Below are 25225 nucleotides of genomic sequence, written 5' to 3'. Positions count from 1 at the left end.
TTATGATTTTATATTCCACAGTTTGATATGACACATAGTTTGTTACAATCTTTCCTTTGAGGTGTTGGGGATCTAACCTTTGGCTGTGTCTGTACTACCATGTGCTCTCACTCTGAGCCACAACCCCAACCCTTAAATGTTGAAGAATAAAAGACTTCCTTCTCCAGTATTTCAAAATAGAACTTCTGTATTGTGTGTATTTTATGGTGGTTTTCTTTTTCAGTGCTGAGGATCATACCCAGGGCTTTGCTCTACTACTCATATTATACCCTAGATTGATCTTTCTTGATTTGGAATCCAACTGTTCCATATTTGGTTAATTAACTTGGTTACTGTTGGAGCTGGAGAGATGGCTCAGTAGTTAAGAGCACTGGTATTCTTCCAGAGGCTCACTTCCTAGCACCCACATGGAGGCCACAACTCTCCAACTCCTCTTCAGGGAATCTGATGCCCTCATCAGACATGCATGCATGCAGAATACCAATGCACATAAGATAAAAATAAACCATTTGGGGAAAAAAAGATTGTATGTTGGGCTGGGATTACAACTCTTGGTAAAGTATTTGCCTATAATGTAGGAGGCTATAGGTTCACTCCCTAGCACCATATTAATAAAGGTGGCTAATGAAGAAGATGAGTTAATATCAGAGGAATGAGGATATAGTTAAAGAATTAAAAGGCTTTTAAAGTTAATGATATTTTTATTTCAAAATGGATTTATAATATTTTGATCCAGAATGGACACACCATTTACCTTTAGAAAGACAATGTTGCTTTATTACTATTGGTGATTTTCTTTTTCCTTTTTTTTTTTTTTTTTTTTTTTTTTTTTTTTTTTTTTTTTTTTTTTTTTTTTTGTTTTGTTTTTGTTTTTGTTTTTGTTTTTTTTTTGGAGACAGGGTTTCTCTGTGTAACCCTGGTAGGCTAACCTGGAACTTAAGAGAACCATCTGCCTCCACCTCACAAGTGCTTGAGTAAAGGCCTGCACTACCACCAAACTTTTTTTTTTTTTAAGATTTATTTATTTATTTTATGTGTATGAGTACAATGTAGCTGTACAGATGGCCACGAGCCATCATGTATTTGCTGGGAATTGAACTCAGGACCTTTGGAAGAGCATTCAGTGCTCTTACCCGCTGAGCCATCTTGCCAGCCCGGAACTTTTCTTGTATATTATATCCTGACTTCAGTTTCCCCTGTCCCTTTTCTCCCCCTAGTTTGTCCCCACCCACTCTTCCCCAGGTCCATCCCAACATCCTACTCCCTCATAAAAGAGTAGGCCTCCCAGGGACATAAACCAAACATGGCTTAACAATCCACAATAAGACCAGGCACGTACCATCACATCAAGGCTGGATGAGGCAACTCAATAGGAGGAAAAGAGTCCCATAAGCAGACAAGAGTCCCAGATAGCTCCCACTTCCACTGTTAGAAATCCCACAAAACACCAAGCTATGCAGCTATGACATATGCAGAGGGCCTGACCTAACTTTTTTTAAACAATGTTTTTTTAATAAATTATTGATAAAATAGGTGTATGATGGTCCTTCCTGCTCCCCAAATTTGGGAGGGGAATTATTTATTTGAATAAGTTTGGATTTTTCAAAGATGGAAGTCTATTGTAATTATCAGGAGTTAGATGGGGAAGAAGGAATGTAAAAAAGTAGTAATTTGACCAGGCGATGGTGGCTCTCGCCTTTCTTTAATCCCAGCATTTGGGAGGAAGAGGCGGGTAGATTTCTGATGAGGCCAGCCTGGTCTACAGAGTGAGTTCCAGGACAGCCAGGGTTACACAGAAAAACTCTTGTCTCAAAAAACCAAAAAAAACTAGCATATGACAATGCTTCCCTTATTTGTGGCAGCTAATATTTCATTGTATCAATTTGCCATATTATATTTATCATTTGATAGAAATCTGTGGTTTCCCACTGTTGGATATCGTGAATAACGTCGATATGAGCACTTAGGCACAATTATTTATTTATTTTTTTTGATGACGCTGGACCTAGCCCAGAGCTTTGCATAGCCTAGCCAAACTCTCTACTATTGAACTACATACAGTCATCCATTGTGTATGCTTTGTATGGGCATATGTTTTCACCTATCTAGAAACAGAATTCCTGGTTCAAATGACAACTTAGTGTCCAATCATTGAAGAGACAGCCAGACTACCTACAAAACATTTTTTTATATTTTAGGTTTTTTTTTTCCTTTTTGAGACAGGTTTCATTTCATGTATGTCAGACAGATTTCAAGCTACATAGTTGAGGATACCTTTAACCAGATTATCCTGTATACCTTTAGAGTGCTGGATTACAGTCCTGTCACCATACATGGATTATGTAGTACTGGGATTGAATCTAGGCTTTCCTGTATTGTAGGCAAGCACTGTACCAACTGAGCTATATCCCAGCCATACATTGTCACTTTATCATAACTGTGCTGCTGGGTTGCAGTGATGTTTCTGTGATTAGCTAGTGATTAGCTGAGTGTCTTTCCTGTGTGAATTAAAAAGGATCTTGGTGAGGGTGGATCAGCAGTTAAGAGTACTGGCTGCTTTTCCAGAGGATGTAGGTTTAATTTTCAGCACCCATGTCAGCTTACAACTGTCTGTAACTCCAGTTCCAAAGGATCTGGCCTCCATGAGCAGACATACATGCAGGTACAACATTAGTGCACATAAAAATAAATCTTAAAAGAATAGCTGGGCAGTGGTGGCGCATGCCTTTAATCCCAGCACTTGGGAGGCAGAGGCAGGCGGATTTCTGAGTTTGAGGCCAGCCTGGTCTACAGAGTGAGTTCCAGGACAGCCAGAACTATACAGAGAAACCCTGTCTCAAAAAAGCCAAAAAAAAAAAAAAATCTTGAATAAAACAAAACTTGGACCAGGCCTAATGGGACACAGCTTTAATCTAACACTTGGGAGGCAGAGACAAGCATATCTGTCATTTCTAGGCCAGCCTGATATATAGAGTGCCAGGCTAGCCAGTGCTAGTTCTCAAAACAAAACATTTTCTTTTGGTGGGGTGGGGAGTGTTAGAGATGTCATCAGTGGTTAAGAGAACACAATTGCTCTTCAAGTTACTGCCCACTATCCACAACTGCAAATCCGGTGGGTCAGACACCCTCTTCTGGTTTCTGTGGGCAGTATACTCAGGTGCATCCCTCCTCCCATATATAAAACAAAAGTCTTAAAACCCTTTGTATAGTTATTATAAATAACTTAGGTTTATAAAGATCTGTTTGGTAGGAGGGCAAAGTACTTTAGTTCTTGTTACAATAGGATATGTGAACTAGGAATCATAACCAACGCAAAGCAAATCCAACACTTCTATCAGATTCTTTTATACTCCACCAAATCACTAGGATTTAAAACTACTTTGTAATTATATGAGCTGGGTGTGGCGGGCCACAGATTTAGCCTCAGCACTCAGGAGATAGAGACACAGACAGATCTCTGAATTTGTGGTCTGCCTGGTCTACAGACTGAGTTCTAGGACAGCCAGGCTACACAGACAAAACCCTGTCTTAAATAAAACACAAAAAACTTATTTGTTATAAAGTATTGAATGTCATCTAGTAGTCTCATATATAATTTAATTGAGTTTGCTTTGTACTTAACATCTTCGCTTTCTGTTAAAGTGCTTTTTTAGGACCAAAGGACATATTTCCTTACTCAGAAAATAAGGAAAAATATGGCAAGCCAAATAAACGAAAAGGTTTTAATGAAGGATTGTGGGAGATAGATAACAATCCGAAAGTGAAATTTTCAAGTCAACAGGTAAGTCCTTTTATAAAATTTATTATTAGAGTTAGAGTAAAAATACTGTCATTGGAAAATACATAACTAATTGAAGAAACTTAATGAATTTTAGGTTGTTGTGCTCATTTTAGGTTTTTCCTTGATGTTTGTGTCTAAATGGTTATTAATTGAATGTCTAAAGAGATCTCAAAAACTAGAAATACTTGGTTGTTCAGCTCTTCTTGATTAAAATTTAAACTATTGCTGAATTTAAAGCAATAGCTAGTGTCTTGCTAGATTCAGGCCCTAAAATTTTATTCATTAGTGTATGTTTGATATGGGTGGGGACATATGTCACTGTCTGTGTGTGGAGGTCAAGTACATCTTTGTGAAGTTAGTTCTCCATTCACCTTTCCATGGTTCTAGGGAGAAAAATCAGGTCAGCGGGCTTGTATCATTGAGCTGACCCATCTTAATGGCCTAATTGTTTTGTAAACTTAAAGTGTATGCTCTTTAATTTTGTTTTGTTTTTTTAACAGATTCATTGAATGGTATTAGAATAGAGCTCATTAAATACATAACAGAAGTACTTACATTCCAGTAGAAAGTCCACCTATTCTAAAAAGCCTCCTGCCCAGAGCTTTTAATTCATATATGCTATTACATTTTCTTAGAGTGGTTTGTTTTTACCTGGTTTGTTAAATTTTTCTTTTCTTTTTTTCAAGGCAGAGTTTCTCTGTTGCCCTGGCTGCCCTAGAACTCCCTCTGTAGACTAGGCTGGCTTCAAACTCAGATTCGCCACCCAAATGCTGGGATTAAAGGCATGCATGCACTCCCATGCTTGGCTTATTTCATTTTTATTTTCTCTTGGTACTGTTAATAGTTTTTGTTGTACTTATTTTGTGATTATATGGGTGTGTGCATGTGCTACAGTACATGTATAGTGGTCAGAGTACAACTCTGGAGCTGGTTCTCTATCTATTTTACCATGTTGGCTGTTGGGTGTGCTTAGCAAGTGCTTTTACTGCTAAACCATCTTGTGGTCCTCTGATATTGCTTTAATAATGTTTTCCTATATTATGATTTGCACTCTTAAATGTATAAAGCTCTAGAACTCTTAGATAAAATGCAGTGGTGGTGCATGCCTCTAATCCCCAGCACTGGGGAGAGGGAGGCCCACTGATCTGAATTTGAGGCCAGCCTGCTCTATAGAGCAAGTTCCAGGACAGCCAAGGCTACATAGGGAAACCGTGTCTGGGGTAAGGTGGAGTTAAAAAATAAATAAATAAATAAAAAACACCCAGAAAACAAACAAAATTCCAATGTAATTTCACATGTACCGTGCTGTTTCTTGCCTTTGACAGATGTTTAAACAATTGACAAATTGTTATATGCAATCTTTGTTTGCTCTAATGAGCCATCCTTAGATGATCTTCATACTCAGCATGGTAATGTGATTGCTTCTGTACTTGTAACTGCCACAGAAAGTGCTGACTTGATGCATGATAATTATTCCCAGGCCTGTACAGGTGGAGAAACCAGAGATTGATTTATTCAAATTAGTTCAAAACAAATCTGGTCATTGTGATTTAAAACTTTTTGTAGTGTTAGTAATATTAAAGATTTTCACATTATTTTCCTCCTTTACAAAATAATAAAGTTTTTGATTTTGGAAACATCTGAATTTTCTGATTAGGTATGTTCAACATTTAGTATTAACCCTCCATCCCCCATCTTTCTTACTTGGCTGATACAAAGCTCAGGCTGGCTTCAAACTCAGAACTCATCTGCCTCACTCTAACTCATACCTCATCTTACAAAACTGACTTTTAATTTATGGCTTTAAAATTCTTTTTTGTTTTTCTTTTTTCTTTATTAGGTTTTTCAAGACAGGGTTTCTCTGTCTGTTTGCCCTGGCTGTCCTGGAACTCACTCTGTAGGATCAGGCTGGCCTCGAACTCAGAAATCCGCCTGTCTCTGCCTCCCAAGTGCTGAGATTAAGGACATACACCACCACTGCCCAGCTCCTAAAATTCTTTAAGGCAAGGTATTAACTACATACCCCAGCTTGGCTTATACCTAGGTCTTTAATTTAGGATTGCCTTAAACTTGTAGGCATCCTACTATATAAGATGCCGGGATTATAGTAGTGCCACTTCCTGCTTTAAAATTTTTAACAGGCAGTGGTGTTGCACGGGGCAGTGGTGGCGCAGGCCTTTAGTCCCAGCACTTGGGAGGCAGAAGCAGGTGGATTTCTGAGTTCAAGGCCAGCCTGGTCTACAGAGTGAGTTCCAGGACAGCCAGGGCTACACAGAGAAATCCTGTTTTGAAAAACAAAACAAAACAAAAACTTTAAAAATTCTATCTATTAAACATTCTTTGCAACAGAAATTGGGGTACTCCCATATCTACACATACAAGTTTTTGATTTTACATGTATAGAAAAATTTTAAGTTAGATAAAGTATCTTAAAAATGAATAATTTATTCTTCATAGGTATCAACCAAACAGTCAAATGCATCCTCTGATGTTGAAGTGGAAGAAAAAGAAACTAGTGTTTCAAAGGAAGATACTGATCAGGAAGAAAAGGCCAGCAATGAAGTATGTTTTGTATCTTTTCAGGTCTAAGAAGAAATGAAGAAAATGTATCTATAGATAGTTTATTGAATATATTGTAAGGGAGATACTAGGCCTGGGATGGGACTAGTATCTTGAGTACTTCCTGTGGATTTTACAGTTACTGCAAGAAAGGAAGTATAAATACAAAGCGAGGTGACTGGCAAAGTAGGAGGTCATCTTCAAAATATTTGAAAACATGAAAAAATTTTCAAATATTAAGTACAGTTTATAAATAGTGCATTTTTAAGATGCATGGATTTAAACTGTTAATTTCCTATATGTATGCTTGTATACTGAATGCATTCTCGATGCTGTGGAGGCATCTGGGAAGATAACTGGGAAGTGGAGTTTAAAACGGTTGTTAGCCATTATTTGGATGCTGGGAGCCAGACATGGATCCTCCATGCTCTTAACCCCTGAGCTTTCACTCTAGCTCTTGGATGGATATTTTTATTTGAAATTGTTATTATAAGCAAAACAGGTATAAGTATAAGGTAGGTTAGTGTTTATTAGAAATACTTTTTAAAAGAGTATTGTGTGCTGAAAGTGCTTAAAAAGTATTAAACTTAAAAGTTTTAAATCTAGGTTGATTTCTGCCTGAGTAGAGTACTTAGGCTGCTTGGTCACTGAGCTACTGTGTGAAGAGAGACCATGACCAGGGCAGCTCCTAATTTAAAAAAAAAAAAACAATTTAATTGGGGCTTGCTTAGTTTGTAAGGTTTAGCTCATTATCATTATGGGGGAAACATGGTGCTGGAGAATTAGGTGAGAGTCCTATGTCCAGATCTGTAGACAGCAGGAATAGAGAGGCACTGGACCTTGCTGTGGGCTCTTGAAATCCCAGAGTCCACCTCAGTGATGCACTTCCAACAAGGCCCTGACGTCTAGTCCTTCTCAAGCAGTAGCACTCCTTCATGACTGGGCATTCACAGACATGGGCCTATGGCAGCCATTCTCACTCAGACCCGATGTAGCAGGCATTCTGTAAGGTGTGCTTTTCCTGGAGATATTAGTTGTGCTGTCCCGGGGTCAGAGTAACGAGAGACCACTCCTTTTCTGTGACGCTGGTGTTAGGAATCTTAGTTTAAGAAAACTTGTTTCTTGTATAATTTATTCATCTGTGGCTTTTTTCTTGTTTTTGTTTTGTTGTTGTTGTCTGCTGTTTTGCATTTTAGGATGTGACTAAAGCAGTTGACATAACTACTCCAAAAGCTGCCAGGCGAGGAAGAAAGAGAAAGGTAATTTCTTAAATACACTGTAGGAATTTCAAAGAAACTTTATTTAAATTGAGGAAAAATACAGATAAGGAAACCTTATTTGGACTTGACCTCTACCCTTTAATTTTTTGTTTTGTTTTTTGTTTGTTTGTTGAGACATGGTTTCTGTGTAGCCCTAGCTGTCCTGGAACTCACTCTGTAGACCAGGCTGGCCTCGAACTCAGAAATCTACCTGCTTCTGCCTCCTAAGTGCTGGGACCAAAGGTGTGCGCCACCACCACCTGGCTACCCTTTAATTCTTAAAGGGTAAGTTGGTTACTTAGTAAAACTGCTTGGTGAGAAGGCTGTAGCACCCTCAAGTTATGCTGAATGATAAAAGGAAATAAAATGAACCAATTTTTACTTCTTTCAATCTGCCTCATCTCTATAAAATGATAGTATATAATCAAATTGTTGATGATTTAATACTTGTGAAATCTTAAGAGTGAATCCGGATTCTTCACTACTAGCATAGCCTGTTGTCCACTGTGCTGATTCAGTGTTTTGTGAGACAAGAGGGGCAGTGACAGGTTAGGCCAGGTATTTTGTAGGCTTTTAATTGTTGCCTTTTGTCCCCTGGTATACTTGAGGGAAATGACCTTACAACTTTACTGTGTTAAAGAATGAGCAAGTAAAGGAGCAGGTTATCTAAGGAAGGGTACATTCAGGCACTAACAAGAATGCAAAACATGATGATGCATATTTCATCATTGATAAGCTTTAAAGTTGGAGGTTAAAGGAAGTCTACAATATTTTTCTGAAGAACTGCTGTGATGGGAAATCACTCATTAAATGTTCTGTGACTCATAGGCAGTGTGATGATAGGAACTGAGAACAGATCAGTGATAAAAGTAGGTAGAGTTTCAGGGGGAATAAAGCAAACAGGTCTCTTGTTAATTTTTTTTTTTATTACGTACATGAATGTTTCATTTTCTTGAGCTTTGTGTGTTATTGGACTTAGCAATACAAACTAGGGTTTTTTTTTTTCTTTGCTTGGTTTATTTATACCAGGCTGTTTTATGGCTACCCTGCTGAGCTAGTCTTTATAAGAGTATGTATTCACTTTCTGACACATTCTGTTAATTTTATTTATAGATTTTTGTCCTATTAAGGTAGTCTAATGATCTTTGATCATTCTTGAGTCACCACAAACTTTGTATATAGACAGCATCTTAACTGAAAAATGTTGTGACTGCTCCCTCTACAGGCTATTCTTAGATTAGTCAGTTTACAAAAGGAAAAAGTCAGATTAAATGATTAACCTGAGAGGAGTAGGGTGAAACCTGAGCTTCTTGAGCCAGTAAGCCAAGGTGTGAATGTAGTACAAAGGAAAAATCCTTGCACAAAATTCAGAGTGCTACTCAAGTGAATTCTGAAATGATAAGGAAGTACAACAAATCACTGCTCCTGAGGAGAAAGTGTAGTAGTAGTAGTCAGGATAAGACGAAAGCCAGTCAAAATGCTGCTCTAAGCCAAATCCCATTCCAGGGCAAAGCCCTGGCTTCAGTTCTCTGAAAGCTGAGGGAGGTTTTATATCTATATTAAAAAAAGTACAGACAAAGAGCTCTCCTTGATCAGGTGGTGGGGATGTGGCAGGAAGCTGCGAGGGATAGCATGTGCTGATGGAGAAGTTGAGTAAGTTATCCAGATCTAAGAAAACTGAAGAATGTGATCACACTAAATGGAATTTTCATTGCAAACAGCTTTACTTTGGAAGAAGTTGCAGCTAGGAATTCAATTTGTGTATTCAAAGCCTAGGGTCTGGAATTGCTAATGACTTAATTATGAACCCTTTGGAAATGTAGGACGTTTACACTAACTGCTCAGGAAAAGGCTCCTTTCTACAGGTAGTCACTGACTATCCACCTGGTTGCCCAGGGGCTGTGATGTGATGCAAGTGTACAAGGATACAGGAAGGATAGTCATGCCTGTGAGTAAAGCCAGCAACACTTGTGGATTAGCAGTGAGATTGATTTCTGGACAGTCTCCTCCTGGTGAAGGTATTATAAATGTTAAATAATTTCAGATATTATGTAAATGGCTGACAAAGCAGCATCGGATTTTGAGACATTTGACCCCAATTTGAAAGAAGTCTGTAGGTAAAATATAAAAAATAAAAATCATTGCATTCTACAATGTAACTTTCTGTGCATGGAATAAATCAGTTGATGGGGTAGATTTCATTTTGTTTCCTTTTAAGAAGTTGCCACAGGTACCCCTCCACAGATACCCCTATGTTTAGTAACTACCATGCTGATAAATTGTAGTCATCAACACCAAGGTAAGGCAACCATTATGGCTTACTAAAGGCATAGATGCTTTGTTGATGTATGTGGTTTTTTGTGTTGATCAAACCTGGAACTTTCAACATGCTGTAAGCACTAGCTCTACCACTGAGTGAACACAAGCTCTGTTTGCTAGCATTTTAAACCAGTGGGTGTTTTTGTTCTGTTGTGCTGGTGCTCATACCAGTGCTTGCTTACACATACTAGGCAAGGTCCATTGCTGAATTATATGCCCATCTTAATTAAATGCCCCTAAATTGAGGTATGTGCATCATTCTTTTAAGACAATACTAATAGACAATAGAATAATATACATGTAACTTTACTATATACAGGGAAGCCAAAAGGCTTGCTTAATTGCCTATAACAGTTAAGATGAGGGCCTATAAGAGTGACCTAGTAACTGAAAAGAAGGCTTTAGGAATCGGCATTAAACTCACCAAGTTAAACATCAAGTTACTTATTTTTGTTAGTGTGAGATGGAATTTATAACGAACGCTTCAGGAAGTTAAGTTGATAACTGATTGATGCTAAAAAGAATGGAACAGAATATGGGAAGACTCCAAGGTGTTTACTCTAGTGACTGTATACTTGATTGGGGGTGTAGAGCATGTTGGTTTGTGTTCAGAGGAAAAAGTTAAGTACTCTTGGGAATTGTAGTGATATCCCTGTGAATACAGTATAAAAGAGGAAGAGAGACAACCACTGCTATAAAGATACTAGAGGATACTGGGATAGATGCAGAAGCCAGAATTGAGACAAGATATAATAGAGATGAAGGAACCATGCCTCTATGAAATGTTGACTTGGAAAAACCCTGAAGAGAAACCAGAAGTTGTCTAGCTAAGAAAGAAAGGGAAAATTAACAAGGGAGTTAACAGTGGTATCCAGAAAGATATTTGGTCATTAGTCTGTTCAGGAGATTTTTAGTTTTGTTTAGGTATTAAGGACAGAAATGAAGTAGATTGGAGAATAAATGTTTAGTGGTAGTTGCAAGTATAATTTAAATCTCAAGAAATAGGGGAAGCAATGAAACAATAAATCAGGGCTTTGCATTACATATGTACAGGGAGACATTTAATATTAAATAGCATTAAAAATCTTACCCTTTTTTTTGCAAAACTAGGAAAAATGAGAAACACCCACTTTGAAGGGGTTGAATTAAGAATTAAGGCAGAGATGTGTGACTCAGAAAGGGACTTGGACATCATGGCAATTCTTTCTGGCTTTATTTCACTTTCCCATTCTGACTTTCAATCAGTAAGTGAATACAAATGTATTAGCTACTCAGGACTTGCAGAAGGTAAAAGGACTAACCGCAGACTTGAGATTCTGCAACTACAAAGACAAAATTATTTCCTATTTGTATCCTATCCCTCCTGTCTTCCTAGTGCGTGAGGGACTTGAGGGCTTGTAAAAGGGTATGAACAGTGGTTCTCTGGATCTGGAATGGCTTTAGGAAAAAGAAAAGACAGGCTAACAGTGAGAACTAAATCCAGTGTTAGAGGTCCTCTATTAGCAATCTAGCTAGAATGTGAACATTAAAGATACTCATGCATGTATTTCAAACAACTAGTCTTTACTCTGGATAAAATATTCTAGTCATAAACATAATCCAAGGTACAGCCAATCTTTGTTTGATATTAAGAGTTGGGTTTTTTTTACTTATTATTGATGAATGTTTCACTGTTTATTGGCATCTTCTCAAATGATCCATTGTACCTGTAATTCTTTGCTTTCGACTATTTCCAAATGCCGAAAGGGTAAGTGAATAAGTTCTTTTTGCCCTTGAGCCAATCTGTTTAAGCGTAACTTTAAAGAACTTCTGACCTATTTATTAAGTCACCAGGAAGAGTTTAACCTTTGGCATCTCTGGAGCTTTATGGAAATACAGATGTCTGGCTCTTTCATTTGTATGGGGTTGCAGGTTCAGATCTGGAATATTTCTTAACCTGAGACCTCATGAGAAAGTTTGTTTTGTTTCTGAGAACAAGAGTAACCTTGGATCAGTTTTAATAATTTGAGTATTCTTAGAGGCAGATATCATTCTTTTTCATCTTGGGCATGATTAATTAAAGGTAGATTGACCTGGGCCTGGTGGCATGCCTATAAACTGAGGCAGGAAGAGAGTTTCAAGGCTAGTCTGGGCTGTCTAGATGGAGAGTTGCAATAATACTTATCTGCCCCTCAGATAAAAGTAAGCAAAAGCAATGCTGTTTCTTGCAAATATATTGACATTTTTTTATTAATTGAATTGGGTTCTGTGTGTTTCTGTGAACATTCTTGCTCTGGTTGGAGCATTAATACTGAAGTCCAAGTGGCTCTTTAATGTCCTTATGTGCTTTAGTTGTGCTTTAGTTTAGTTATCCCTTTACAGTTATACCCATTACTATCTACTTCCTAATGTTTTTATTTTATATCTAATTGGTGGTTCTTAAATTTATATTTTCCTGAAGTCAGTAAAGTAATAGCATCAGATGTCAGTCTGGGTTGAAACAATCAAAGTTAATTAGTTAAAAGTAGCAATGTGAATCGTTCACAGTATAATCACATTATACATTGGTTTTCATGTTGTATCAACAATGTTATTAGTTTTATTTTTTCAGACGATTATTTTAGGTTGGGAAATTTTTAAAAAGTGATTGAAGGCACTGAGATGATATTCGTTGATTTTGATTGTTCAAAAGTAATAAAATCATACAGAAATTATGCTTTTTATGCTTATAATTTTGCTAAATTAATTATATTTTTGTGATTCAGGCTGAAAAACAAGTAGACGCTGAAGAGGCCGGAATGACTGCAGCAACTGCTTCTAATGTGAAAGCAAGTCCTAAGAGAGGACGACCTGCGGGTAGGCTCATTAATGCTTAGATACTTGCTTGGCTTGTGATTAATATTCGAGTCCATTAAAACATTGCTGGCTCAAGTATTCTGGAATAATATTAAGAGAAGTTGATTAAAGAGAGTCACATCACTTTTAACATGGATATAGACGAGGCTGAAGAAATTAGTCATCAGGCAGTTTCATTGTATGACTATGTCTGTGGTGTCAGTAGGACATGGAGTTTTAAAGAATTAACACTGTGCTACACGTCTGAGAAAATGTCATGTAGACATCAGGCTATATATAAGAACAATTTCAAAGGAGAAATGCTTTCTGCTTGTGACAGCTATTAAGTCTGAAATAATTGTGGTTTCTTTTGTCTCCAAATTAAATGAAAATCTCTCCAAATACTGAAAGGTGAATCTAGTAGTGAGCTTTAAGATACTGTGAATAGTCGGCTTATTGTACTTTCTTCACTTTCAGATCATCACATTCTGATAGGATTAGTATTGATTTGATAATTTGGAAATAATCTTCTGTTGTTCTTCATAATACCGAATACAACACTGAAAATCAACTAGATACATCATGATAGTATCCTTATTGAAAACCGATAAGGGGAGTAGTCAGGCTAGAAAGAAAATTTAAAATGTATGTACGTGTTTTATAGTATTATAATGATGATAAATATCTTTGAATTCTGATTAACATATTGGTGATAAATACATGAAGTCTGAATGAGTGATACTATACATACATTTTTTCCTCATGTATTCCATCCCGATTACAGTTTCCCAGTTTTCAATCTGTCAAAAGTGTCTCTTAATCCCCGAGGTCACTAGTTTTTAGGATGTATATATATTACATAACATTTGTATTCTATATAAGCCTTGCATCTAAGAACAAATTTTTTTTTTTCTATATGAAAATTAGCTGCTGAAGTCAAGATTCCAAAGCCAAGAGGCAGACCTAAAGTGGTGAAACAGCCTTGCCCGTCAGACAGTGACATGTGAGTTTGCTTTCAATACAAAATTACTGAGGCCTTTGTAAACAGGAGAAAAAACTTGACTCTGCCGTGTTTGTAAGTTCTCTTTTCTATCTCTAAAGCTGATGAGAGACTGGAGGAGGGTGTGTGTTAGTGGGATTGAAGTCTGCTTCTGCTGTGTGAATTTTTTTTTCTTTTTTTTGTGTGTATGATAACAAACTTAGGTCATGTAGGCTAACATCCAGAGACCCACTGTTCTGTGTACTAGGTTCTGGGGAATGGAATCCCACAGTTAGGACTTGATGGCAAGCATCTGTGCCCACTGAGCCGTCTCCTGGTTGGTGCTTTCTTTTTAATCTAGTTATCTTTTCCCACTTAGAAAATCTGTTCACCTTGAATTTCTTTGAGAAACTTGATATAGTCAGGAAAATGAGAGACCGGTGTGATGATTGTGTAGGGTGGCTTAGGAATGGATTTACTGTGGTATGTACACTTCAAGTGCTCTTAGAGTCAGACAGACTCACAATGGTGAGCCACCAGGTTAGCCCTGGGAAGTAAACTCTGGTTCTGGTTTTCTGAAGGAACAAAAAACACTTATCACTACCAAGCCATTTTATGCACCCGAATTATTTTTAGAGTCGGTACTTTTCAACCAAAATAGAACTTTTTAAGAGCTTTCTTTTCAAGCTTCTTGTTACAGTACTCTCAAAGGGGGAAAACCACCACCACAAAATAACATTTTTTTTGCTTTTTGTTTTGCAAGACTGTGTCCCTTGGCATTTGCAGCCAGCATGGGTAACTTAGTAAAACGTTTTGTCTCTTTTGTCTTTTGTATGCTAATGTACATACAGTAACAGTTAATATACTTAAAAACTGCTGAGAAAATAGATTTGAAGGTTCTTATGTTACTCATGTCACTATTCTTCATGGGTTGTATGATGATTTGCTTAATAAAAGTAACTAGTCGTTTATTTAACATTATGTTTAATCTCTACATATGATATATTTTTATAAATGTGAAATTCCATTAAATGGGGTCTTGGGTTATACCTCAGTGTTGGAATATATGCTAAATAGGAGCAAGAAACATCCAAAAATTGTACATAATGAAAATTCTGTTTTATAATAGTATGGCAAATGGTCTATTTTTTTAAACATTTAATGTTAAACCTTTAATATTAAATAAAGGCAGAAGAGATGGCTTAGCAGCTAAGCACACCCACTGTTTTTCCAGCAGAGTGGAGTTTGGTTCCCAGCACACACATCCAGTAACCACCTCCTCACACACACATGAATAAATACAAACAGTTCTTTCAAAAAAAGTATACATGAATCTTCTGCTCTTGCACTCTTAATGTGTAGGGTTATTGATGAAGACAAAAGTAAAAAAAAGGGCCCAGAGGAAAAACAACCTAAAAAGCAGCTTAAAAAGGAGGAAGAAGGCCAAAAGGAAGAAGAGAAGCCACGAAAAGAGCCAGATAAGAAAGAGGGAAAGAAAGAAGTTGAATCTAAACGGAAAAATTTACCTAAACCAGGGGTTACATCAACCTCTGATTCAGAAGATGAAGATGATCAAGAAGGTGAAAAGGTAGCAAATTCACACTCAAAATTCCTTGCCTGTTTGCCTCCCCATGTGTTTCTGTATGAGGTGTTCATGCAGCAGAGTATGGAGAGGCCATACTTAATTCATTTTAGAAGTGTCTCATGCAAACACTTGAGAAGGCCTCATGTGGCTAATCTTGGTGGCAACTTTGACCTGGAGGTCACATGTATCTGCCTGCTATGGCTGTAATTATAGGTGGGTCACAACAATTACATGGAGCTTTTGGGTTTTGGGAATACAGACTTTGGTCCTCTTTAACTGCTGAACAATGTCCCCAGCTCCCTCTTCCTCATGCTAATTATCTTCTTTTTGTGTTAATGCTTTGCCTGCACTATGTATTTATCTGTAGACAGATCTCTTGGAATTGGAGATAAGAACAAAATTCCATCCATCTGGATGCTGGGAATTGAGCCTAAGTGGTGTCTTCTATTTGGCCCCACGACTTTTCTCCATCCCTGCCACCCTAAGTACCAGTGTTACAGATATATGCAGTCATACTCAGCTTTTATAGGGGTGCTTGGGATCTGAAGGCAGATCCTCATTCTTGGACAGGAAGTATTTAATCAACTGAGCTATTTATTTCCTAAGTTTGTTTCCTAGATAGTGAGTATTTAATATTTGTTAAAGGTTTATGAGCTTCTTTATTTTCCTAATAGAATTCAAATAAAGGCTTATCTGAAATGTTTTTAAATTTATCCTGCCTCCTCATAGCACAGTTAGTTTCTAGAAAATAGATATACTTCCAGTACTCCAGATGACTGATCAAAAACACAAGAGGTGGCATTGATACATTAAACATTAATCTTTTCCTACTGTAATTTCAACCTTGGAGACCAGGCTGGCCTTGAACTCACAGGAATCCACCTGGCCTGTGCCCCCTACTTGCTGAGATTAAAGGTGTGGGCCACCATGGCCTGCTCAAAGCCAAAAACTTCAATTGGATAGATTCTTAGCTTACTTCTAAAGGAGAGTAATAGACTCATATCCAGTCAGTAGATCTGTGTTCTTGTTTATTTAAGCATGGGCTTAAACTTAGTTATAGTTAGTCTCAAACCACTACCTTGAGAGTTAATAAACCCATCCTATTCTCAAACAGAAGAGAAAGGGTGGAAGAAACTTCCAGGCTGCTCACAGGAGGAACATGCTAAAAGGCCAACATGAGAAAGAAGCTGCAGATAGGAAACGCAAGCAAGAGGAACAAATGGAAACTGAGCAGTAAGTATTCTTTTTAGTTTTCAATCTTGCATTCTTTTTTTAAAGAGTAGTATTAAACCTTTAAGTAGCCTCTCATTTTCCAGAGTTGATGAAGCCTTTTAAAGTGACTTCTCATATTAGAAAACCTTCCATATATGCTATTTCAGGCTCTATTCTTTTTTCAGAAATGAAATTCACTGAGGTAATAATCCTCTTGTGAACTCTTTTGGAATATAAGTTAAAGTATGGTTAGGTTTTATATAACATGTTAAACATAGAATTATGAAAATATATTAGTGGTGAAAGAATGCAACCCCGGTTGGAAACCTGGAAGCCGATAAACGTAAACCCAGAGGCTTGCATTTGATAGATACTATATGAATCAAACTTGAATTGTAGTTTGACACTTGGATTTACCATTAGAACTTTCTTCCTCCTTTATTGTATCAGTATTTTATCAGTACAAGGAATAGTCATTACAATAATTAGACTTCATGTCTCTTGTACACATTTGCTTTCCTAGTTTATCACTGTCCCTTTTTCTCATTTATAAATTGTCATACTTATTGGTAGAGATAATTCAAAACATGTTGTAGGGACTTATACAGTGGCAAATAGTAAAAAATGAACATTTTACTTATTTTTATGATGTATCTACAAAGTATCCATTTTTATAGGTACATTGTCTGCTTCTGTAGCTATTTGGAGGATACAGAGCAGTTTAGCTGGTTGAGGGAGTTTTTAAAAGTGATTAAAATGACAGATTATGGACACATCTGTAAATGCCATTATTCCTATCCTTTCTCTCCACTGATACTGTGACTGTTGTTGCTTTTAATTTTGTGCTCCCAGAATTTAGGCATAAATTAGGTGTTGCTTAGTGAATCTAGCCCAATTCTTCTTCAGAATCTCAAGATATCTTTTTTGTATTTCAGTTTCTTTTGAATGTCCTCCAATGTAACTTTCTCAAATTCTAATATTTGTGTTTTCTTTCCTTCTCCTGTTATTACAAAACTTTGTACTTGGACAGTTTTGCTCTGTAAAGCATTTCAGATGCAACTTGTGTGAAATGCATTATGCAAAATAAAGTTTATTGTATTGTATTCCCAGCCAAACAACATGTAATCTACAGTAATAAAAATATATCTCATTTTGGGCTCAAAGCATTAATCCAGTAACTGAAAAGAGAATACAAGTGGAGCATACAAGCGATGAAGATCTTGAGACAGACTCATTGGACTGAATTCCCCCTCCCCCCCTTGATGGAAGAAATGTTCCAGATTCTAAATTGAGGACTTCACTATTAATGGCATTATTAACTGTGTTATGATTGTTAACAAAATATCCTGTAAGGTACACACTACATATTAAGGTTGGCCATCATTCCTGTTTTTTGTTTTTTGTTTTTTTTTTTTAGCCAAGCTTAAAATGAAGCTTTGTGTTTGAAATTATAACAAACATAGATGAAGATGGTGGTTGTACATTATTTCACTTAGAAAAAATGAAAACTCATTTTGTTTTGAAGCTAGGTATTAAACTGGAATAGCTATTACATTCTTGAAAACTGGGGCAGGTGTGCCCTTCCCTTGACATTCTTTTGTTGTTAAGTTCTAGAGTCTTGGTTTTTTTCTTTTTAATCCTGAGAGATTAAACAGTAGACATGTTAAGTAAAAAAACTGAAATTGTAACCAAAATTTTAAAATAAAGTTTTTTTAAAAAAAAACCTGATTTTTAGGTATTTTTTTGTTCTTGTCTATTTTAATTGGTTCATAATAGGGCCTGAATGCCAAGCCAAGGTACTAGAAAGTAAACTTTCAAATGGTTATTTTTTGTTAATCTTAGAAAAATGGTACTTTTTCACTTATGAAATGGTATGTAAACATTAGTGGATGTCATTTACCCTGAAAACAATGGCCTCCTCTACAACTTAAGAAAAACAAAAACAATTAGTTTAAAGCAAGTCTGTTTTGAAATTGAAGCCCAATTTCTAAGTCCCTTGAATTACCTGTCCTTTGGAGATGTGGGTTACAATGTAACTGGTCTACTTTAATATGCTTTAAAAAATGTAGTAAAGGAAGTTGATTTAAAGTTCATTATGAATTTGTAGATCCTCTTTTGCCATTGTGAACTGTTTATTCAGTGATCCTGAAATTGGATTTTTAATATTATATTTCATTTGTGACTGCTTCAACGTCATACTGTGATGTCACTGAAAGCAATTAATTTAGCATGTTTGAGTTTTGTCTTTATGTTAATGCTGTAGAACCTCATAGTTCTAGAAATTAGTCAGTGTCCTGTTTTGTAGGCTGATGTATTATTTTTTAAGGAACATTTTTTTTTTAAATCTTTACACAGGGGAATATGGGCTAACCTTAGTCCAAAGTTACAGTGTTTTGAAATATTTGTGTTAACATTTGATAGGCAGAATAAAGATGAAGGAAAGAAGCCAGAAGTTAAGAAAGTGGAGAAGAAGCGAGGTTAGTTATTTTACTTTCTAAGACATACAAAATTACTCAGAAAGTTAATGGAAGCTGGATGTGATGGCACATGCCTGGAATCCTAGCATTTATGGAGGCACAGCCAGGAGAACTTCAAGTTCCAAGCCAACCAGGGTACAAAGTGGGATCCTGACTTTAAAAAAACAGTAAATAGACATAAAATTTAACAATTTAAAAATGACTTTTCAAATCCCATTTCATGTTCTTCGATCTTACAAAACATATGTTTTCAAGTCTAATAGATTCTATATTAAATTGCATTTCAATTAAAGTAAACCTGCTTAATGCTTATTTGGTGTCAGTTGTGCAGCCCAGCTAAGAGCTGGAGGCTTTTGATAAATACCTTGCAGTTAAATGCACAAGGTGAAGCAGGAATTTAAGAGCTAACATGTAGGACATCCGAGACAGAACAAATGTGGTGTGCTGTAATTTTTTGCTTTTATGCTGCGTGTTTCTTCTCGGAACCATATATGAAAATTAGCAGGTAACTTTTTATGCTGTTCATCTATATGGGTTTCTGAAAGATTATGAAGAAAAATTTTATAACCACCATTACTTTTATATGTTAGACTGCACAGAAATATGGTGTGGATAAAAACTATTTACTATTTCTCACATATTTCAATTTATAGAAACATCAATGGATTCTCGACTTCAAAGGATACATGCTGAAATTAAAAATTCACTCAAAATTGATAATCTAGTAAGTGTTTAACCTCATTTAAAATACACTGCTTTAATAGCTTTAAGTATTTCCTCACAAGACTTAAGTATGTAAGTTTAAGATAAAGGAACAATACCTGGCCATTTTTGTACCACATTAAGAGCTTTAAGATCTTCAAAAGTAGAGTACATAGATTGCTTTGGTAATTAACAGTTATGAAATTGCTGTTTTGTCATGAAGGATGTGAACAGATGCATAGAGGCACTGGATGAACTTGCTTCACTTCAGGTAACAATGCAACAAGCTCAGAAACACACAGAGATGATCACAACCCTGAAGAAAGTAAGTGCCTTGAACACCTGCAAATCTTGAATCTTTTCTCAGTTCATCATTTTTAGAAAGTTTAATCAATTAGGGGAAATAACTATGACGATTGTTTTCTCAGATACGGCGGTTCAAAGTCAGTCAAGTTATCATGGAAAAGTCTACAATGCTATATAACAAGTTTAAGAATATGTTTTTGGTTGGTGAAGGAGATTCAGTCATCACCCAAGTGCTGAACAAATCTCTTGCTGAACAAAGACAGCATGAGGAAGCAAATAAAACCAAAGATCAGGGGAAGAAAGGGCCAAACAAAAAGCTAGAAAAGGAACAAACAGGTATGTAGTGATACACTCAGCTGCTACTTTCCGTGCTACTCAAAATTGTTTGCCAGGGTTGCTTTTTGTAAATGGTCTTGTTAATGTTAGAAATGAAGGAACCTCTATCAGAAATGAGGCTACACTGTATTAACAATGAGGATGCCATTAACTCAGACTACTTGTATACAACCTGTAAGGATGTTATGATGGGCATTATGAAGGAAACTTCTAACAAGAAGTGTTAATGACTTGAGGAAAGTAAGAACCAGCCAATTCCCTCCGTCCCTCATTTGCTTTAGCTAAAAAATACAATGTATAGTTAGCATATGACCAGAACTGCTGCATCCTCAGCTGAGCTGAAGATGCTGCTGATTTCTTTCTGATCAGAGCCAACGGGTATTTTGGCCAATGTTCTGTGTCACTTAGTTACCCCGAGCATGTTATGCACTTTAACTCTTGGTATGTTTTTGATATAAGCTATATTCTATTGTGATAGGTAGCATCTAAATGGAGTCAGAAGGAACAGTGATATCAAGAGCAGACTATCCAAATAGGTGGCTGACACATACCTATGCTTTGTAATGTCAATGAATAAAACGGCCATGAAGATACATATTAAATTGAGTCCTATAGTCCAGATATAACACTGCAGGTTCCCAATGTGTTAGATGAAGTGCTGCTTAGTATGTACATGCTGTGGTCTTGTACAGCCTTTGTGTGAACCCAAGTATATTTAAAAATAAACTCCAGACATTGTGGTTCAGAATTTACCTAAGAAAAAAATACCATTATCAGCCCCCCCAATTCAGTGTTAATCTTTCAAGACAACAACAACAAAAATCTCTCACTTATTCAATATATTTTTTTAAAAAGAGATTTATTAGTGGGTTTTACGAGAAAATGCCCAGGCTGCTTTGGATACTTTAGGCGCATTCTGCTCTAATTTACTATTAATACAAAATTTGGTTCTCCCTAAAATAGAACAGAAAAACCCCAAAACTACACGCTAGTTTTACTATTTAATGTTTTTCCTAAATGTAATGAGATTAGTATGTCAATTACTCCATTTAAAAAACAACCTTATTGTGCTGTTCTAGACTTTGAATGGTACAATTTAGTAGTTCATCTTTTCATTGTTGTTTGAAATGACTTCACCCTTATCATTTATAGAAAGGCTGAAGTGTTAGCACCCTGAAGGACTTTTTAAGATAATTTAGTATATCATTTTGTATGAGACTAACAGTTTTTCTATTCTAAAGGTACGAAGAGCCTAAATGGCGGATCTGATGCTCCAGAGAGTAATCATCCACAACATAATGGCGACAGTAACGAAGAAAGCAAGGACAGCCGTGAGGCCAGCAGTAAGACAAAGTAAGGCATGTCATAACAGGCCATTAAGTTAAAATCACAATCAGGCTGGAGAGATGGTTCTTGAGAGGATTTGGGATTGATTTCCAGCAACCACATAGCAGCTCACAGCTGTCTGTAGCGCACAGGCAGAAGAGCACTCATAGCATAGTAGGAAAACGGTAAGGTCCTTGCTCAGATGCTGAGTCTGGCTTCAGACTCTGGAGCTCCTCCTCCTCCCTTGGCTCTCCCAGTTGCCATGACTACAGAGGTGACTGTTGAGCTTTGCTCACTTTCTTATTCATGATTTTAGCACAATAAAGCCCCAAGTTATTAGTATTAAGAGAGTATCACAGTGTGCATCTTCTGCTTCTCCTGAGACTCAACCATGGTAGGGATACAATACACCCAGTGATAGTTACATTTTGATAGTTCTGTTTTTGTTTCACTCCTTTCCCCCCAAGACTCCTTTTAGACAAGATCTTATTTGTATATTTTGTGACTATATATTTCCCTGGCTGTCATGGAAGTTGTAATGTAAACTAGAACCCACAGAAATGTCTGCCTCTGGAGTGCTGGAATTGGAGGTGTGTGCTATTACATCAGCCTTACTACTTTTCTTTTAAAGATTGTATTTATTTTATGTATATGAGTACACTGTAGCTGTCTTCAGATAACATCAAAAGAAGGCATTGATTGGGTCCCATTACAGATGGTTGTGAGCCACCATGTGGTTGCTGGGATATGAACTCAGGACCTCTGGAAAAACAGTCAGTGTTCTTAACCACTGAGCCATCTCCCCAGCCCCAGCCTTACTAATCAAATCAAAACGGCAGGAGGAAGAACTGGATGTGTTAAGTGGTTAAGGCCCTGTGTTCAATCTCTATCCATCAGAAAACTGTAGCTGTCTACGAGTGAGAACCAACACCCTAAAACATCTCCAACACCCTAAAAAGGTTTTTTGAGACAAGGTCTCCCTATAGTGCACAGTTGGCCTTGAACCCAAAGCAGTCCTTCAGCCACAGCTGGCTTGTGATTACAGATTAAACAATTAAATTGCCCCTATATTTATTCAGGAAAGTGGATCTAGGTAGGAACTCAATGAAGGAAAACAATTTTTATGTTGTCATCACAAAAGTTAGTATCAGATCTAAAATGCTTCCAAGGATTATCTAACCAGATCTGTGTATTGCTTTGGTAGCAGTGTTTTGTAGGTCGTTCTTTCTCTTCTTTCTTTTTTAAAATTAAATCGGACACAGATTTAATGTCCTTCTTGCTCCAGAGAAAACCCCCAAGCCTAGTTGTAATGCCTTTCTTTTTTCTCCCTTTCTTTTAGGCCACCTGGAGAAGAGAGAGAAGCTGAACTATCTCTGAAGGAGTCTACACTAGATAACTAGGTTGGCAGATTTCAGATGTAATGAATAAGAGAGAAGTCTGTCGTGAGTGACTTCATTTGAAATACTTAGGCTGCTGAAAGGTTTAAAGTTTTATAAGCATAGGTTTTGATGTTTAAGTAGTTGGGGGGAAGAAAAACCCTTTATATTTGTGTAAAAGTCAACTATTGCTAATTTCCCGTGTGCAGTATTAACAGCTCCGTCATCTAGTTTAAGAGTAAGGGAAACCTACTTAGAAAGGTTAACCTGCTTTATAGACATGACTGTGGTGTACTTTCAGTTAGTGTGTAGTTAATGTGTAATTGGTAGAAGGGCGGTTATATTTTAAAACTGCTACTTGTATGAATCTTTCCTCTTTCCCAAATACCGTGGGTTTTGTGCATAGTTTTTACAAATACTGGATTTACCAGACTGTCTTTTCACTGTTTGTGGGTTTTTTAGAAGTTGAGCATTTTTATGGATGATAAAGTGAATGTTACTTCTAAGTACTCACTCCTTTTATCAGAAGTTAACCTCAGTCCATTGTGCTACATTAGCTTGCCTCTGTGATAATGTGTAGTCTGTATGACAACTAGATATACACCAGGTTGTTATAGAAGGTACAAATTTGTTTACTTTCCAAAGTAATTTAGTTTTAGGACTGGGATTTCAGTGGCATTAGAACTAAAGAGAACAGACTGGTATATCTACATATAGGAAGTCCATCTACAATCCTTTATAGCTACTAGTCACAAAAACCTAAAACTAGTTTGTTTTTAATCTTACACTCATTAAGAAGGTCACACCCATTAAGGTGTGTGTTTTCTTTTTTTAAAATTACAATCAATCCATGATGCTTATAAGTGATAAATAAGAAAACTAATTGAAAACATGGACATATTGGGATGGGATTTTTAGTTTCTCTATCAGACATATCAGAGGATACAGATAAAAACAAACATCAATTGTTCCAAGAGGAAGTAACCAGATAGTCCATACAAACAAACATGGACTTTCACTGTTAAATTTAGGGATAACATTTCAAAGGTATTATGAGTAATCGGGTCAGTTATTGGTTTTTAATAGGTAGGAAAGCTTGAAATTCTTAGGAAAGAGACTTAATACCAGTGTTTGTGTGCGATGCGATTAAATATGTTCTTGATTTCTCAGATAATTATTTTCATCTATGTAAAAATTACTTCAATAATTGGACTTTTGCTTTGATAGCTCTTACAATTTAACTACTGTTTTGAGCAAATGCTGTACATTATATATACACCAGTCTTCTGTTTTGTCCTTAGCACATTTTTAACTTGGACAAAAATTATTCTAGTTAAGCCATAAGTGTCAATGTGTAAATTGTTTTAATTAAAAAGTTTTTTCTACCAAACTCCACTAGTAAATGATTATTACTAAAGGAATTCTGGATTTCCTGCTAAGGAAATAGTTGTCACTGAGACCCTGCTAGGGAATACAGGAGCTATGCAGGAGAGAACTATCACTGGCTTTGTGTTGACTTCCCTTTTCTTCCCTAACCACAGGCGTTAGTTTAATCAATAGACTACAAAAAATCCAACTTCAGAACATTAAGGACACTCCTAGGTTATGTACCTACTTGGGAGGCTGCCTTACTCTGATCATGTATGTTCATTTTGAAAATAGTCTGTAAGGCTAATTCACAGACAAGCTACCATTCTCAAACCTCTGATAACAATGGCTGAACTAAGAGATTTGGTCAATGAGATAGCTACCTCTGCCACTGTGTATAGTATGCATGTATAATGTGCATGTATGGATACCTATTTTGATTTCTCAGCTGCTTGGATCAATTTCAAATGCCCCCCTAATGAGAGAATCTGGTTGCAAGCCTGTATGTAGAAACAATCTGACCAGAGTTCATCTGACCACATTTGCTATTCTAGTTAGGAATTCAGTAGCATAATAGATGTTACCAAGACCAAGATGCGATACACTAAAAATGCTCCTATTCATACCAACTTACCTGAGTAAAGATGCCAGGTGAAGACAATCTGCCATCTTGTGTGCAGAGCAAGGGCTTCAATGAACAAGTTTTATTCCATTGATCAGAGAATATGCAAATAGCAAAATTGTAGCTTGAGACCCTTAAGAAATGAGAGTTACTAAAAAATTGTGCTTTTTGTGTCATGTAATTCTCTAGCAGATATTAGAGATG

General features: G+C 36.6%; 2 protein-coding genes across 8 annotated transcripts in view; one reads left to right on the top strand and one right to left on the bottom strand.

Annotated features, from left to right (window-relative positions):
- Nucleotides 1-24421, top strand: part of Psip1 (PC4 and SFRS1 interacting protein 1) — a 31265-nt gene extending 6844 nt beyond the window's left edge. Inside the window, exons 4-16 of one of the 4 annotated variants that reach the window (XM_031377764.1) lie at nt 3643-3781; nt 6239-6343; nt 7537-7599; nt 12663-12753; nt 13660-13735; nt 15074-15299; nt 16411-16529; nt 18930-18985; nt 19639-19709; nt 19911-20012; nt 20116-20329; nt 21571-21682; nt 22995-24421. In XM_031377764.1, coding sequence (XP_031233624.1) covers nt 3643-3781; nt 6239-6343; nt 7537-7599; nt 12663-12753; nt 13660-13735; nt 15074-15299; nt 16411-16529; nt 18930-18985; nt 19639-19709; nt 19911-20012; nt 20116-20329; nt 21571-21682; nt 22995-23055 — 1435 coding nt within the window. In that variant the 3' untranslated portion in view covers nt 23056-24421. Of the gene's footprint in view, nt 1-3642; nt 3782-6238; nt 6344-7536; nt 7600-12662; nt 12754-13659; nt 13736-15073; nt 15300-16410; nt 16530-17538; nt 18232-18929; nt 18986-19638; nt 19710-19910; nt 20013-20115; nt 20330-21570; nt 21683-22994 lie in introns of those variants that run through there. The other 3 variants (XM_031377765.1, XM_031377766.1, XM_031377767.1) reach the window with 3 other exon arrangements.
- The window catches only part of Snapc3 (small nuclear RNA activating complex polypeptide 3), a 48232-nt gene continuing 28055 nt past the window's right edge, over nt 5049-25225 (bottom strand). For 2 of the 4 annotated variants that reach the window (XM_031377772.1, XM_031377770.1), the window contains one exon: nt 17579-25154. The gene's annotated coding sequence lies outside the window, so the exon portion shown is untranslated. Of the gene's footprint in view, nt 5264-7179; nt 25155-25225 lie in introns of those variants that run through there. The other 2 variants (XM_031377769.1, XM_031377768.1) reach the window with 2 other exon arrangements.

The sequence above is a fragment of the Mastomys coucha genome, unplaced genomic scaffold (assembly GCF_008632895.1).
Source record: "Mastomys coucha isolate ucsf_1 unplaced genomic scaffold, UCSF_Mcou_1 pScaffold18, whole genome shotgun sequence".
NCBI lineage: Eukaryota > Metazoa > Chordata > Mammalia > Rodentia > Muridae > Mastomys > Mastomys coucha.
Note: the sequence above shows the minus strand (reverse complement) of the source record. Positions and strands in the feature narration are given on the sequence as shown.